At 35.8% G+C, this 18,792-nt stretch overlaps 1 protein-coding gene across 4 annotated transcripts in view; it reads right to left on the minus strand.

Annotated features, from left to right (window-relative positions):
* Window positions 1-13,449: 13,449 nt before the first annotated feature.
* LOC138134788 (neurotrimin-like) overlaps window positions 13,450-18,792 on the minus strand; it is a 62,262-nt gene continuing 56,919 nt past the window's right edge. For 3 of the 4 annotated variants that reach the window (XM_069053279.1, XM_069053278.1, XM_069053280.1), the window contains exons 8-11: window positions 18,528-18,677; window positions 18,395-18,460; window positions 17,913-18,002; window positions 13,450-13,857 (exon numbers count right to left, since the gene is read on the minus strand). In XM_069053279.1, coding sequence (XP_068909380.1) covers window positions 13,697-13,857; window positions 17,913-18,002; window positions 18,395-18,460; window positions 18,528-18,677 — 467 coding nt within the window. In that variant the 3' untranslated portion in view covers window positions 13,450-13,696. The remainder of the gene's footprint in view (window positions 13,858-17,912; window positions 18,003-18,394; window positions 18,461-18,527; window positions 18,678-18,792) is intronic. The other variant, XM_069053281.1, reaches the window with a different exon arrangement.

Here is an 18,792-nt window from a genome sequence, read left to right on the forward strand (position 1 = left end):
AACGCCCAAACTGTTCAATTTTGATATCGGGGGAAACATACAGGATTATTCACCGTAGAGTTCCCGCGAAAATCTAATGCTATGCAACACAAAATACAGTTTAAAACAGCGTCTATGTTTAATTTTAAATAATTTATCATTTATAATCCATGAGGGCATCATTGTCAATCATTTTAGGGTCTGACATAATAAAAAGTTTCGTAGGTACAGTCGTTGACCAACATAAAATAGGACAAAGTGTTACTTTAGACAGTTTCACAATTCAAAGATTTGTGTAGTGTAACTGGGGCGTATGTGTCTCAGATTACAACTTTGACTTGACGATTGATCTACAAAAAGTTTTTTACTTGTCATCTCGTCACTGTCATTAGGTATGTTCAATTGAGTGATTGTGAGTTTTTGAAATATCGTCGAATGATGACACATATCAGAATTGTTTTTTTATTTTTGACACTTTTGTTTCCTAAGAGATGGATTTCGCAAAAATATCGAATTACACTATTGAAATTTACTTTCTCCTATTTTATTTTGGTCAACGACTGTACGTCAGTTTTGACGCGATTTTATCATGTATTCAAACGATGAAAAAACAGGCATGATTCTGATCTTTGGTGAGTGCCGTAAAAGTGCTGTTCAAGCTGCACATAGAGAATAAGATGTCATTTTGACTTTTAAATGAAATTACTTTGATTCCTTATTTGTAAAATGTCAAACATTGTATCTAGCAATTTGAGCTTTTGGTATTTTGTGTTGCGTAACATTAAATTTTCGCGGGAACTCTACGGTGAATAACCCTGTATGTATGTATGGCGACAAAAGCAGCTCAACTTCATCTTCCTGGCTAGAGCGGTAACTCTCTTGCTAAACTTTGTAGAGAACAGAGATCGAGTGACATATCATTTTGAAGAAAATTCTTTTTACTACGATATCAGAATTTTTGGGTTTTGTCTAATATTATTAGAAATTTCAATAATTTCAATTATACAGTTTTCAAAACGATAAGAACCTTTAAAAAATCCAGGATAAATTTCGAAATATCAAGTAAGATTGTTCCCTGAAATCGTCAAGAAAGTGGGTCATTTCAAGACGCAGTTGGATCTGGAAAGTCTCACTTTTCAAGCCTAGTCAGTTTTGCAATTTTTGCCTGCCGAGGCATTTTTACTTTGCAAGTAGACAGTCATTTTACTATAATGGTTATTGTTACCTAGGTGACTCTGTCCAACTTGATGCGATAGGATTTTATTTTTAAATTTTTAAAAAGCGATTTCAGAAAAAATGTAATACATTACGTACTCGGACGCTTCGCATCCTTGTATTCTTCAACACGGCTCCTCGTCTGCAAAGTATCACTTTCATGCCTCGTAATGTAATAGGTATACTATTTTTTGATTATCTTTGATAACTCCCTTACTTTATGCTGTTACTACTATTTCTAAATTTTGGCATTTTTTCTCCCTCCTCTTTGCCTGTTCTATGTGTTGTAACAGACCAATAAAATGTAATGAACTACCTTAACAAAAATTGATAGTTTATACAAAGTGATAAAAAAAAACAAATCAAGATCGCTACGTTATCTTACGTTTTATCGAGACGTTTGTCTTGCGTTGTTCGTATGCAAAATTAGACTTGTTATGCACAGTCGATTTGTTAGTTGCCTATTTGCCCCGTCTCGAAGTAACATTCATAAAAATGCCTTCTCTTCAATGCTAAAACCCATTTTACCACTTATTCTGAGATAATTGTTCCTTAGAATTATTATAGGAAACGTCTGTAAACTTTGCCGAAATCAAAAAGTTGTTTTCTAGGTAAATGCAGCACCGTTGCGTTAAAATTGATGTTTCTTTGACATTTCAACAAAAATCTGCTTACCAGTGTTCTTGTTTATTGTATAATTTTTCTCCATTATCTGGTAATAATAATAAAATGCACAATTATAATTCCAACATTTAAAATTCATGAGGTACGATTTATTATAAAGTGGCGTTTGAGAACACAAATTATTATCTACGCCCATGCATTGAACGCTTATTTGCATAGAATTCCGCTACGACGTGACCGATAAATTGCAACGCCTGCTCTGACTTGTTTTCTTTTTGATCACCTTGTACACCACTCGATGTAAAACATTGTCGTGTTGTTTTAAGGACACCAGGATCATCAGCTTTAACCACTTTTGTATAACATGGCTTTTAGATTTCGTGCAAAGAAGTTCTTGTTTCTTTTCAATCTTGTTCGTCTAAAATATATCAATTTGGATACATCCTGATGTGTAATTAAAATAATAAATTTAATTAAGTTAATTAATTTAATTTAAAAGGATTGCGGTATTATTCTCAAAACCAATGTTTTACACCTTTAGCTTTAGCTTTAGATATGTAGTGTGAAATATTACGAGATAAATGGTATATGTTTTAAAAACGAATGTCGTACTATTGCGGGCAAAAAAAGTGGGACATCAACGTCATTGTCTTGACTTTTAATATGAAATAACCCTTATCCGATTCTAACCCTACTTTGAATTAATTGACGTTGTCATTAAGTATTGGAGATTGTAGGGAATAAGTGTATGTAAGCACGTAGTGAACATTTATTTAATGCAAAGTCCCAATCAAAATCTACCTTTATCAAAAGAAGAGGGCATTTGGAAAAGGAAAATAGGAGTATAATAGCTATTTATGCACCAAGGGCGTTACAACGATGATTACGCCCGGAGAACGATGAATCCAACTCGAGGGCTTTAGCCCGAGAGATGGATATCGTTCGATGGGCCGTGACGCCGTGGTGCATACAAGATTTTATTTTTCACTACGTGTTCTTAAAGAAAAAAAATTGGCATCTTTGCAATTATGAATTGATGAGGGCGTTTATTCTTATTACGCCCGCTTATTTTTATTACGCCCTGTATTATGCCCCGGTTGTTATGTTTACGTATTTCGTATCCTAGGAGTTATCGTGCAATTATACTAAAGTGAAAAATAAAATAAATTTTTAAACTGTCAGCTGGAATAGTGTCAAAAAAAAAAACAATAAAGCTTGAACTACATCGAATTTTTCAAAACTGACAGAAATTTGATGTCCCACTTTTTTTGCCGGCAATAGTACTATCGCGGCCAAAATACTTTGGTATCACTTTTTGACACTATTAAAATAATTTTGACAGTAGTAAAAAATAAGGTTAAACATCTTAAAGTTTGCTTTACAATTGAATATCATTTATGTCACATTGACGACCAAAGTATTTTGGCCGCGATAGTACACTACATGGTTCGTACAAAGTTCTGGCGTACTTTTATACAATGGCAAATTCCTTCGGCTGAGCCTCGACTAGAAAACCCAGACTCGGACGAAAAAGAAGCACTTTTTGGACCTTGATACACAAATACATAACTATTATGTAGATATGTATGAAGTGGGCGAAGAATATGCTGCCCATTTCCACTTTTTTCCCGTTTTTGTAAAGGACAAAAATGAGATTTTTAATACCTAATCAATAATTTTCGTATAATTTGGATTAATTAAACTTGATATGATGTAAAGTTGGTTTAAAACTTCCAATAAATAAAAAAAAGAGCTTTTTTGAGTAGCTATGTCAACAAGCTGGTAATTCAAACTTGGCAGGTAAATACAAGTACAACAACAATAATATAATAGCTCAGAACCCAAGCGAGTTGTCAACACTTAACGCAAGAAAGCGTGCTGTAGCAATAACGTTTCGTTTAATGTCAGAAAAGGATACGGACTAACGATGGTGTACAAATAGCCTCGAGGTTCAAGTAAACTTTGAGGGGTAATTTTAATTAAAATTATATGTTAAATTTTGTACAAACCTTCATTTGCTATACGCGGGAGTAATGTTTGTAATTATTAGTGAAGACCACGGACCCAATACAAAATGTGAACAGATCAAAAATGCGTCGATGTTTTTCCACTCTACAGTTTGATTGTACTGTTCATAATATAAACAACGTTCGCGATTTGTCCGGAACAAGTTTCCTTCTCAGACATATTCCGGAGCGAGGTTTTAACGGTTCCAGTGTTAACGTTGTTTGCTTTGCTTTACTCATTTCACAGATAATTAACAAATTTCGCCGAGCCTTCGAACAGCGCTATTAACCTATTTTCGATAGGGGGCTCTATCCTTCCGCAGTCTCTCTTGTACAAATTTTTAGTTCGTCAGTCATCTCAAGTGAGCCCCTGTGACATTTCAGTGTCGGATAAATTACCCCACTCTGGATGTTGGGTTGGTGGCTTCACAATAATGAATCCGGCGGTTTACCCTTATCGAAAATTTCTCCGTCGTTTGACCGAGATATCATCGCAACAATTTGCCACAATGAAATATTGATGGGCAACGTCGATACATCCCAGTATTAGTTTCGCACAGAACCGTCCGCTTTTTTGAATTTAATCGGCTAGATAGCCGATTTAAAAAAATATCCACTGGGTTTACGAAAATACTCGAGGATAATAAGAGACCCAACGCTCTTCCAATAGTGTCCGGAAATAATCTCCAAAGCCTGACCGGTTTTAAAATGAACCGAAAACTGGATACCGATAACATAAAAAATCAATAGGCTGCCGGAAAGAACAAAAACTTGATGACCGCAAAGGGATACGAAGATGGAAAAATATTTAGATGATTTCTCGTAGGGATTTCATTGAGCTCCTGCACACAACAAAAACTTATTACGGTGTTCATCACCGGTCTTTCAACAGGGGCCCTTTCATCGATAAAAAGCCTTATTTAAGCGATGCCAAATTGAAGAGCTTTTACGAAGCTGTTAACTGTTGAATGCGGTTTGCTTTAACTACTTGCATCAGTGTTGTACGCGTGTCTGCGTGTATCCCCCAGTGGCAACACCGTTTAAAATAATGAAACGATAAAATGAGACCGTGTAAAAGTGCAATGGGAGCTAAATTGAGTTACAGGCTTGCATCCCTCATCACGATAACTGAAAGGATTAGTTAAACACACAATTTAATTAAGCAGTGTAGAGGTGTTGGATTATCTCATGGACTGTGACCTTGGAAATATCTGCGCGAAGGCGGAGCAATCAACCAGTGAGAAATCTGTAAATGAAAACTGAAAACGTCGACTACTTTTAGATTCAAATACACACAAATCGACGTGAGAGAGAACTAACTAACGTAATGTATGACGATGTTTTGTAGCGCCTACTTGAGTCGTTTGCGCACATATGACTCATAGCCCATGAGAAAATCCAACACCTCTACAGACGCGACATTGAACTAAAGCCCACACATTCTTAAGCTAGCTCTAGCGGCGATCCTCAAAAATTCTTCTCTTTCTATTTCCACAAGTCTTAATTCCAGCGAAGTAACTTGATTCAAACAACCGACGTACAGTTCCTCTACTCGTTACGGCACCGACTTTTAGTGCTTTTACCCTTTTCCTGGTGCAAATTTTGAATTTTTAATGCTTTCATTCCTTGAGCAACTATTTGTTTGTCTTAACCTCGCAACAAACACGAACAAATTTAATTTAATGCTTGCCGGATCTCGGTGTGGGCGTGTGTGTCTCTTTCATAAAAATCCTATCGTAAGCAGCTGGGAGTTCTAAATGTTACGATTTTTATTGAAACTTCCAGCGTGCAAACTTCCCTTTGCATTTGTGATATTTAAAGGGAATTTTTCATTTTTATGGGATATTTCTCGTCCCTCTTTCTGGAGCCATATGATAATTGAAATTGTTGCAAGATTGCAGAAAACTCCAAGGTGCGCGAACCTTTGTTTCCGAACCGGGGAAACGTCGAAAATGGAATCCAATAATCTAGTGCAAGCCTTGCCCCGGTAGGGACCATAAATGCATGCACAGCACCCTCGTCGCCAGTAGCGTAGACAACATATTTTTTTTAATAAAAACGTCGGAATGTCTTCCATTGCCAAATAAATTTCACAGATTGACACACATTAAAAATTATGTCAAGGATGTTTTGTCAACTTATAACAAAGCGGATTTATTCTTAATTAAAGAGCGAACATTTTGTCGGTATCGAGTTCTTCATTAATTTCCACAAGAAAGCGCTACCCACGGTTGTTAAACAGCGAACTTCTCTCCGTGATCTTTTTGCCTTAAAACAAAGCATTTGCGCTCAGATTGCACTTCAAGTCGATAGTCTATACATTACGAACACTTATGTGAATAATAAATGTGATAGGTTCGCTTGCTCTTCCAGAATTTCTATTACGTATAGTCTAATAAAACAAGTTTACTTAAATTGCAAAAAAATTGTATCGTCTTTATCGCCACATAAAATTGAAATTCTCAAACTAATTGCTTGGAATTGTTATAGGATCTTGAAATTAATCCAGCTCTAATAAAAATGTAATATAATCAGGGAAAAGAGGAATTGTCCATTTTATCGTGACAATTTTTCAAATTGAGCTGTGACCACTCTTACAACAGCACATCTGCGCATAAATACCAGCGGCGGAGCAAGGACTTTTGAAGGTAATCGAACTGAAAGTTATCGTTTCTGACTTTATAAGCTTTACTTTACGTTTTATTTGCAGAATCAATTAAAAATCTGCATTTTATTATTTTTCTTCACAGAGCTATAACGGGGAAGTTCTACTTCAATTAAGTTTCCATTTTAAGTTCGCACGTTAAACTGAAACTTGAAGTTTTATTGCACGTTAGTTATAAATTTTTCTTTTTATACTACGATCATTGTTTGTCTCAACACCCAAATTACGTTTAGCAAAAAATTATGATTACATATAACATAATAGGTACGAGTAGGTACATTGTTTTTTAATTAAATGATTATTAAATGATTTGAAAAACAACAAAATAAGTTTTTGAAGATTCAGTTTTTGACGATAAATAATCTCTGTTCGAAATTTAATTTTATTGAGTTACCCTCAAGTTATTATGAGGAATAATATACAGGCTGTCTATAAAAGAATGTAGGATCGCAGATGGCTCTGGAATTTCAGTTTGCCACCTCATTTAAATTCATGAAATACTAATCGCAAACTGTCAAATATTCACAAGCTGTCAACACAAAGTCAACTTAACCTCATTTCCGCTTTAGAAATCATGCTTTGTTTCTGAAATCAATTTTATTGGGCCAGTTACTTAACTTTCCGATAAATACAAAATTCATGTAATGTGATTGGTTACTTTCTAGCGTTTCTATAGCAACGCTTGATTTAACTGGGCTTTTAGTTATTGGACTGTCTCTGAAACCGGGCATTAATAGAAGAGATTACCAAACGTTGTCGTAACATCAATGAACAGGTAACAGATGTTAAAAATATTTTTGAAAATAAGAAAGTGAGATGTTTAAAGCAAAATGGAGGACACTTCGAGCCATTTCTTTAATTTTCATTTTTACTTTTTTAATTGAGTCACTGATGTTATTTACCTTCTTCTTAAGAGTACGATAAATACATAATTTGTTGAGAGTGTTGAGACCTATAAATAATGCATTTCATTATTTTATTTTTATTTACATAATTTTCTGGTGAAAGGGTCGGCAAACTTTCAACGCCTACTAGGGTGCCACATTCCTCTTTTAAGCTTAGTACCGAAAGTTTTAGTAATAAAAAATATTGACGAGTGCAGATTTGTCTAATAGATATGTCGGAAGTCGACATAAATCTGTCAATAACATTGTACAGGGGTGGTTTCCCCTCGTAAATCTTCGGCGTCAAAATACCGTCCCCCTCCTCATTCTCGAAAAATATTTTGATGGCCACATTGCTCCATCATGTTTGCCGTAAAGTAATAAAGACGTGTTATCCAGGCGAAGCAGGATAAAGTTGGCCTTTCAGGCGAACTTATAACACTACCGGTTTCGGTGTCACATTAAAGAGTGCCGGTGGGCCGTACCGCGGGGGCGGCAGCACACATCGGGGACGATGAGGACGGAAACGGGCGTCAGGTCGCGGCTTGCGCGGGCCATTGCTCGCTCACTCCCGGCCATATGGATTCGAACCCTATAAAAACAGCGAGATATTACGCCAGCCGGGGATATTGCCGGGATTTCGTTTAGAGTACACACGCCAATATTACTTTTAGAATTCGATCTATCTAAAATCTAAAACTGAACGATCTGTGTACGAGCTACGTGCCTAAAATTTTACGCCGTCGACGACGTCGCGACTCTAGACCCTAATTACACATGATTGCATATATTTACCACGTCGTTTGTGCGGTTCGCCTCGTAAAACTCATAAAAGGGACCCTTCCGACCTGACTCTATTTAAAGTAATGTTCGCCACTCGAAACAGAACTATTTCGCGCGCAAAAGGAGGTGTTCACGGACTCGCGCCCGGAATCTTGACAATGCGGTCTAAGTGGCTGGATGAAGACTTATTCCGCACTTCAGTGCACCGTTTGTTTAGGGGTGTAGAGTTGATCCCTGGCCTAAGACGGCACGAGTGCGTGAAATATCTCCAGGAGATGATCTAAAAAAATTCGTCGTCGATGACAGACCCCATTAAAAATATTACTCCTTCTATCTATAATCTCAAACCATCTTTATCTTCTTACTTTCGTAAACAGCTAATAATGAAATAAAAAATTCAGCTACCTAAAATATGTTTCACAGTAATTAGACGAATTTTCATTAACGATTGTAATTCTCTGAAAATTGTTCAGTATTATGTTGTCTTATTATGTCACCCCGGGAAACTAAGCTGCAGCAAACTCTTGGAAATAAGTTGCAATGCACGCAATTTCAATATCTCAAGAAGCAATTCTAAAGATAAAATTAAAGCGATTATTACCGAAGAGGAGGCAGAGATAAATTTTCTAATTCATTTATTTAAAATACAGATCTTCAATTTAAGCATTATTTTTATCTCGATAGCTACCACTTACAAAACGAGGGATATTTACTGGGTGTTCCCAAAGGGATCGACGACCACTTGATGCCGTCTTTACAACTAAATCGATGCCAAACAAAGAGTCGACTGTCAAACTTAACACTGATTAAAATTAATCGCTCTTAAACAATAATTCAAACAGGGAACCATAGATTTCAAATTTTAACACTACATTAACGCACTTTTTTGGCAGAGTATGATACCAGTTTTTACAGTCAAGTCATCAAAAAAAAAAACTGCTTTTTTTGAATCGTTTCGAGAACGACCTTCTTAAAATAGTTTGAACTAAATTTAAAAATAGTAAACCACTTTCCAAAGTCGTCTTCTTGTCTACGATTCTATATTAACTGTAAAGACTCAAAGTAACTGTTGCAGAAGGTCCAAATTTTGAGTTCTCTTTTCCAACACTTGTTTTTTAAATTCTAGTACAAAAAAAGACTGATAATAGGTGAGTATGAGTAGAACTCGTACACAAAAAAAATATCTAATAAAATTCTTTTCGTTTTCGAGATAAAAATAATAGATAGTAGTTTGTTTAACGAGTTCGTGTGTAAATTGGGCTTTTTGCCAAAAAAAGTCCAATTTACACACGAACGAGTTGAATACAACGTTTTTTTGTTCGACGAGCCTTTTAGGGCTCGAAATCGCTTAAAATCTTTAAAATTAGTTTGACGTTTCGTTTTGACAAGTTGTGACATTTATCAAAATTGGTTCAGAAAATTCTCAAATTCTGATAGTGTCGAACAAAAAATTAAATTTTGGTTAAAATTGTCAGTATGCTACGCTGCTGAATTAAAGGTAATTAAAAACGTAATCGGGATTGTCAAGCAACAATAATAATTTTGTTATATTTTTGTTCATGCCATTGTCGGGTTGCTATGTTATTGTTTACTACTGTTGTCGGTGGCGTAGAATGTTAGTTTATATCCCTACCGTTATAGTATTTTACAGTAGAAGTCCGTTAGGATAGCCTTTACTGCCGAGCCAGAGATTTTGTGAGACGAGCTCGCAGAGCGAGTCGAATAATACTGGCAAGGCTGTAAAGGCCCTAACGGACGTGTATTGTACAATAGTTTTTGTAATATCTCCACGATTCGTTCACAATTATCTTTTTGAAATACATTTTTTTCAACGCCATCGAAAAAACCGAATGATTAATAAGTGTGCGGAGGACGTCGTCATGTCAACCGTTGTTTGTGAAAAAAAATTGTTTCAATGTTGTTTGTCAGATTTGTTCAACGCTTAACTTTCCGTTGAAAATAAATGAATGAAATCAATAAAAAATCGCAATCAAGATATGCCCGATGTCCGGAAGTGAGGTATCGTTATTGCCTGCAAAATCGCGCTTGTGTTAGTCTTAAAATTGTGAAGCATCATCTTCGATCTTGTCTACATTTGCTGCTGTTTGTCAGATTTGTTCAACACTTAACTTTCCGTTGAAAATAACGACTGAAATCAATAAAAAATCGCGATCAAGATATTCCCGATGTCCGGAGAGCAAGTGAGGTCATCGTTATTCCCTGCAAAATCGCGCTTGTGTTGTGGTGTTAAAAGTCTGAAGCATCATCTTCGATCTCGTCTACATCTGCTAGTGGCATACGGATTTCGATTAATTCAAGGTGTGTCCCATAACATTAAACATTAATTATTGTACCAATTGTAAAAAAGTTGAAAAATAAAGTTTAGATCTACGTTGCTATAGTTATTTAGTCATTCATAACGGCCGCTCCCGCTCATAACGGACACCCTTAACGGACTCCGGCCGTTATGAGGTTGTTTACATGGTGACAAACAGTCCGGAAAGCTACCTTTAACAACTAGATATTACAAAAAAGATTTAAAAAAATGGTTTTCTGGACTCTCTAAAATCTCCATATAACCCAGTTTTTTTTGTACTAGCATTTGCAAAAGACCCTGTATAACAGATTGAATAATGTTGACTAGATTACGGTCTACGGGAATAGTATACAAGGTGATTCACGAGTAGTGTCTGATTTAGCGCGCTTATTCATGCAACATAAATTACTCTCTCATAGAATACTTCGCTGTTTTTCAATTTGAATAAAATTTTGTGGTCATAGTAATCCAATTTCAGAAAAATAAAACAATAGTGTCAATCAAAAGAATTATATTTGTGTAAATAAATCTGACACTATTCGTGACTCACCCTGTATTACTTATGTTATTAGGAGCAAAAATGAAGTTTTATGTGCTAGTAGTTTGGCTCCCAAGTGATTTATCTAGTTTACTTTATCTGGCGCTCGTCAGCGGAGATAATAACTTTATACCATGGCAATGAAGTGACACTTTAGCATTATCAACATCTATTACAGCCTGTTGTTAATGTTGGACGCACACTGAAGATACCTTCCTTGCATATTTTAGAGTTATTTTTCATCATTTAAGACGATAGAGTATTTGCCCATTTATTAAATTATGGGGTAATCAGTGACAAAAAATTTTCTTGGCTACCTCACTCTTCTAAAAGCGCCTATGTTTTCTTCAGTCCAGCAGAAATTGGTCACCCTTCACATAAATCGCCGCTAAGTGAATTTATTATTGTTGTAAACAGAGTGCTTTATTGCAAAAGGTAGAAGGAATCGTCGTTGAATCCATTCTTATCTTCCAACAACTGTTTTAAAAATTTGTAGACAACTTGGCCTATCAGTTATTTTAAACAAATTATAATATGAAACTAACAAGCATTTGTTTCATGATCTACTTAATACCACAGATTTGTTTAGGTATGTTTATTGCATTATTTTGTAATATAAAGATTTTCTGTTATCTACTGATCAATTCGAATCATTTTTGCATGACGAGGTTATAAAGAGAACATTTTGTTTAGAGTTCGTCAGGAAAAAAGTTGGTATCTCTGTTAGGTCATGCTTAAATATTTTGGAGCTGTGTTTCTCAAACTTTTTGGCGATATGACCCCATCGGCTGCAATTTTTCTGCCAATCCCTCATGGTAAAAATTGACCCAAAATTCTGAGCTTTTCAAGAAATTTACTGTCTGTTCGAAAGTGCTTACAGAAATGAAATTGAATTCATTTAAATGGGTTCAACAAATTATTAGAAAAATATAGATGCAACGTAGATTTTGGGCGTATGTTTTTGAGAATGATAAAAGATTTGCAAAAAACAAGAAGAAAAAAGTTTAAGTCGATAATCAGAGACTCCGGAAAAGCCTATTGAACTGGCAAGAATTGTGATAAATTGAAAGAACCTGTTCAAGATATTTGCTGCTGATATTTATTTCGCAGAGGGCAGACCAATTTTGTCAACAAAACAAAAATTACAAATAAACTCAATCATGGGAATTATCTGGTGTAGTACTCGTCAAATACATAACCTAGAGCTGAGAAATTGTATAACGCCGTACAAATTGAAATCATCGTGTCGTTTTCATAGAAAATGTATAGTTTCTGTTAATTTTGTTAAATTCCTTCATATTTTTTAAAAATTCGTGACCTCCTTGGAGGGCGCTATCGACAAGGAATAGTTCTATAGTCGGCGCGGTGACCCAATGGAGTAGTAAACTGGCGTGATCTTCACGTAATTTTCAAGTGATGGTTTCCTATTGGTTAAAGGGTGCGTGTTAAGAATTATGGTGCAGCTCAATGCACGCAGTCGAAATTTCCATCCATTCTTAAGGAAGTAGGATTCAAATTTTCCACACAAAACTCTGGCTAGGCAGCGTAAATCAGGTTTTTCATGACGTCGCTACGTGAACAACTCGTGACTACTCCACTGGTTTGCCGCACCAACTATATAACGACTTGTGTCATCAGAAGTGAAAGACAGAAAACAGAACTTATGATAGGGTAAAAAACAAAATTGAAGCTTCAATTAAATTTAATTTGGAATTTCTCGTTGCCTCACAAAATAGACTGTTATTTTGACTTCCGTTATTTCCGCATTACGTAAAATGGCAAATTATATATAACATTCATTGAATTACTGTTCCGTTACCAGGTACCCGTCAATCTCATATCTCCGTTAAAAGCATATTTCCTGTACCAGTTTTATTTCCATTCCACTCCGTTGGATATGTATTGATGAACGTGAAACTTTTTTCGATGCAGACAGGACGACTTGAAATCTTTGTTTGAGGATGTGATTAAACACTTTATTATTTACCAAATCAGTGAAAGTTTTAATTCACTTTGCGGATTTTCAGTTAGCTTTCTGAATATTTCAATTTGAGTCACCGTCGCTCTAGCGCCAGCATTAATAAATTATAAAAGGAAAATATGGAAGGTATTTTTATCCTCGTTTCACCAACAAAAACACAGCCCCAACTTTGCATTATCATATCGTATATCTTCAGAAATTATGCGGTTCAAACAAGATTCGGCTGCCACTCCTGCCGTGCTCTTGAGTTATTAGAAGAATCTAACAACGTAAGGTAACGTAACGTTTCACGAGGCTCTAGTGGATTTTAAAATATTTTCCATTAACATCCCCTTTTGGCGAGCGGATTGATGATTGTTGATGTATCACGCCGCAGTTTTTTGTCGGGAATGAGCGCATTTCAAATTAGTATAAAAGGCTGAGTGGTGTTTCGCCTCGGATAAAAGCTATTCGAGAATGTTATTTAAACTTTATTGATTCAGTTGACACTATGCTACATACATGTATTGTAATATCACGCACTATTCAAATTTAGGCAGTCTCTAATATACACTGTAGCGCAGCGATGTATACACTTCTTTATTACCTAACTTTAGCACTGTTTGTACATATTTACAGCTCAGTCTTTCGCACTGGATATGTTCGCTGGATATGTTTTTATCACCGCGGATCTCTTCCTGCACTCTTTAATTGGATCCGTACGATCACCTCAGGCTCGTACTGAATATCCATGTCATCGCGAACACGATACCGATACACCAGTTAAACTTTTCAGAACTCGCTGCACCGCTGAAAGCTCCCGGAGGCTCCTGGATTGGCGGAGGCCCGTTCGATGGCAAAGTGTATTCTCCGTCGTAGTCGTACTCTGCAACAAAATTACATTAAAGGGTAACGTGGAAAGGGTTGTCGGTCTGACCGGTTTTTCGGAACTGAACGGCTTTCTAAAGTAGGCATTGCCAGGCGCTGCTGCGGAATTCATATTTTGCATTTGCAACAGTTGAAACGCTCTTATGTTAATCGCTTATGCACACAAGCTGAAACATGCTCGGCATCAACACGCTATGCCAATGCAGCCGACACTTGTCCCAAAGTGAAGCGATTTCAACGGATATACGACCAGGGTCATCCAAACTCCACATTAAAGATTAAATTCAGTGGTTTTCTTTTAATTTAGAAATATTAAATCAGTTGTATCGACAAAACTGTTAAAGAGTTGTTGTTTTATCTTTCTTTTAACTTTTTTTTTTACTTTAATTCTAATTTTTTGTTACTCTGTTTTCAGACATCGTCACATTATTGTTAAGACACATATTTGCACATTATGAAACAGGTCCATATTTATAAGGATACGTAACGTACAGTGTCATTACGGCTGTCTGAAAGAAAGTCAAAGACTTCCAAAAAAAAAAAAGTAAAGAAAGAAAAGAGAATCTTTCCGACAAATTTTTTGGGAAAAATGAATATGTTGTGAATAAATGCGAAAGTAAAAATGTAAAGAAAATACTAAAGATTTAGGTCCAGCATATTTAGACAACGTTGAAGAGGAAATGAATTTCTATAAGAAAAATTAAAGAGGACAATATTAGACTTTTTTATGAAAAATTTTAAAGAAATGTCACTTTTTATCTAACCACATAAACCACATAAAAAATTAATGTCATAAACAGTGAAATTATCCCCTACTAAAATTAGCTTTATAAAATAAATCTATAATTGACGCTCAAGAGTAAATTTTTTATGAAGGTTGAAAACAATATTGGTGATATTCTGTTATCGAACCAAGTTTAACATTTTGTGTAGTTTTTATTACAACAGTACAAGATATCTCAATAACCGAAATAATTGGCATTTTTGTTATTATTATTTACGTCTTTTAAGAAGTGGGATGTTCAGCAGAATGGATTCGAATCTTACAGGTTAGTGATTTATTCCGAAGCAAAAAACGAGTCATTCAAATTGGAGTAGATCTATTCTCAGTTGAACGAATTCTTACTGAAAGGAACTAACTATAAAAGAAAACTTTGAAAGAATTCAATATTCCAAAATAAACGAGTTTGTATAAAAAAAGAAGTGGTGTTGATTTGGAGCTCCTCTAAAAAGTTCAAAAATATTCAAATCTCAGGTCCAATGAATGGGACAAAAAACCGGGAATGAAATTTCAAAGAAATTAAAAGTTCAAAACTGTCAGGCTTAAAATGGTTGATTAAAAAATTCTAAAACATCACAAAATTTCTTAAAAAACAATTTGTGGTAAATCAGCGATCGTGGATAGTTAAACTGTGCAAAGAAAGCTGTATCGAAAAAATTCATTAGATGAGAAACCTTTTGTGACTCGCAAATCGTACAAGCCCAGATGTTTTCACATACTGAAAGTAGATCTTGTAATTATTTTAAACAACTCATTAGAAAAGCTTGAATGATTTACGAAACGAATAACCGAAGGCCAAATGGTTGAATGTATAGTGTATTTATCCCTAATTGAAATATTGACTAAAATCATAAATCACACCAACAATGAAACAGTTTACAAACCACTTACAATCTCCTCCGAATTACTTTACCTGGTTTCTTTGTCAAAAAGCTCGATAGTGTTCAAATAAAATATGAATTTAGGATTTTAGTCAATATTTCTATTAGGGATAAATATACTATAATCTATTGTACAAGAAAAAAGTAACCACATGAATGGAAACATTTTGTTATTAATGGATAATGCACTGTACAGAACACCCATATTTTGATTAAAGAAGATACACATTTGTATACTTATAGGTATTTAATTCTACAAAGGGCATTTAGTTTTTAAGAGTCTATCTTACCAATAATAACCAACTGCCTCTTCAAGAATATGTAGAAGTGGGATTAGCGAGACTTCAAAACAATTTATAAATCTTTCCAAAACGTATTACCAATAAAATAGCAATTTTGGAATCAAAACTGATTGATAAAAACCATGTTGCATCTTTATTTCTTGTAAAAAAAATTTTTTTTTTTAGTAAGGACACAGCTAGAGATCATTTCATCTAAGAAGTACCGTGCGATCAAATAAAAAAAAATCAGAGTAGGCGAAAATGGTGGTTTGAACCACATCAGAATAGCACAATCCAGGTAACTGTTTTTTTTTAATTGATCGCACGTTACATGATGACTCATCGAAATCTGACCGTACGACTGTAGTCAGCTGATGATCAGTGGCGTAGAAACATTCGATTAGCTAAGGGGTCGCTATCGCTATAGTTCAATTAATTTATATTACTTGAATTTCTAACAAATTTAATAATTATTGAATTGAATAATGATACACAGCGAAACGAATAACAAAAACAAAACACTTCTGAACGCTAACGGGGTTAGGTTAGAAATAACAACGAGCACATGGATTCCACGCGGTTGATGGGTCTGTACGCCGCTGGACTCGAACCTCCCCTAAAAATTTGAATATGGACTCGTCCGACGAAAACGCATCCGTGCGAATTATGTACTTCTTAGATGAAATGATCTCTACTATGGACAGAAGGTTAGTTCCTTCGGTGTTAGAATGTTCCATAATAACAGTGTTACAGCATGAGAGAGAGTATATTCATGTACGGGGCAGAGATCGGGGATGGAAGGAACAAGAAGAGGTAGAGAAAGTGGAAGAAAAATATTTGAGAGGGGTGCTAGGAGTGGACAGAGAAACGCAAGGTTACATAGTGAAGATAAATAGGCTCATAGTGAAAGCGGGAAAGAGAGCGGCAAAGTTTGAACACAAAATGGATGGAAGGGAAGAGTGCAGAATACTAACGGAATGATGGAGAAAAGAAAAAAATACGGAGAAGAAGGAGAGAGAGAAATACTATCAGAGAAACGGGTATGCCAATGAAGAAGTGGAATGATCAAGAGCAAAAAGAAGATGGATGAATGTTGAGCTGAGTGAAAAGGACAAAAACGCAGAGAAGCAAGAAAGAAGGGAGAGAATCAAAGAATCCAGATATAACTGGGAGGATGAGAAGTGTATGACTGAGGAAATTCTGGAGTGAGAGTGCAAGAGAAAGAAAAATGATGGCGAGATTCAGATGTGGCAACGAGGAGAGAGAAAACAGGTATTGGACGGAAGGAGAGGAAAGAAGGTGCAGAATGTGCTATGAGGAAAGAGAGAGACAATCGAGCACATGTGAAATGGATGTAGCGTAATGAGAGAGAGGGAGAGAAAGGAAAGGGAGAAATACTGAATGAAGACGAATGAGAGATAGGATGGATGAAAAAGATATGGAAAAGGAGTGGCCGAATCGAAAAAGAAAGGGTTGGGGAATAGAAGAAACATTTTTTTTTGAATTGCCGTGCTGGTGTCGGTCACATCAAATGAACAATATTCTTCAATATTGAAACTGTTAAATTTTTGATCAACAAATTCTCAACTAGTTGTTAATTTTAATAACCACATGAAGCATATAAAGAAAATTGTACATACTTATGTTTTAAAACCGCGAGATAAGTTTCTTTATCCTTAAAAATAAAATTTTGTCACGTTTTATAATTTTGTCATTAAACTAGCTATGAAATGCTCCTCCTATTTTTTTAATGTATAAACGATGATCAAACAGGTTGGTGACGGCCAAATACTAGTCTTGTACGAAAATTATGTCCGTTGTAAGCAATAACGACTAGATAGTTTTTCAACATTCTACAACTCATAAACGTCATTACTGTGGAGATGTGGAATGGAGCCAAATCGATAGGATGCGAGATCCAACGTCAGCTCCGTTACGTTATGATAATCTGATTTTGTCTGAGCCCACGACCACTTCACCAATTCAGAAACTTAAAATAGGCCGTGTTCGATATCCGGCAGAAAAATTTTGCTACGGAAAGCTGCGTTACGTTGATCTTGATTTTGTAATTATTGGCATAGCGTGTGATGGCTACTGGGAGAAAAGTCACCTGGAAGTCCGGCATCGTCAAAGTCGGATGAAGAATCGACCCGGTTGTTAGCTCCTCCGCGTCCGAATCTATCTCCAGCCCGAGTCTTACCTAAACACACATTTCATCACCGGTTACATTCAATTACGATATACTGCGTCATAAAAATATTATCGGTACTCGTAATATTTAAGAGAGCTTTTATTTATTCAAGTCCAATAAAGTGTTGTAGGAATACAACACGAAACCACTTAGGCCTGCTCAGAGGTGCTCATATAACCTCCACAGTGATCATTCAGCCAACATAAAACATTTTAAAGCTCATTCAAAACGTGCAATGAGCGTAATTGGCGACGTTTTTATGTTTCCCAGCGTCACCAACCAGAGGAGATCCGGATGGAAGAGTTTATTACGCCGGGCAAGATATACAGCAAAACTAATAAATGCTACAAGACTGTTCCGGTTTTACATCGCTTGCTTAGGAGATACGCTTCGTTTTTTACCTTTCTTTTTTGTGGGCGATGACGGGAATTGAGTGGTTGTTCTCAGTGTTGTCGGCGCCGGAATTTCTGAAATCAGACGATTGATTTTTTTTAGTTTTACATGGAAAACCATCGATTTTCGAGGGAGTTCTACCTTCCAGTTTTATCACGCCGTCTGTTTCCCCGAGGGAATTTTTGGCGACGCACTTGTAGGAGCCGAAATCCGATTTGTTGACTCGACGAATTTTCAACATCATGTATTTTTTATAGCCATTATCCATGGACACCGCTTCGTACTTATCACCTGGAAAATACTAACAATGAAATGTCATCGAAAATGACAGGGCGATGTGACGGCGCATATCAAATCGTTGTGATCATATCGCAACTCATTCTTTAGCCACCACAAAATTACTCAA

Source organism: Tenebrio molitor, chromosome 7 (assembly GCF_963966145.1).
Source record: "Tenebrio molitor chromosome 7, icTenMoli1.1, whole genome shotgun sequence".
In the NCBI taxonomy this organism is placed as follows: Eukaryota; Metazoa; Arthropoda; class Insecta; order Coleoptera; family Tenebrionidae; genus Tenebrio; species Tenebrio molitor.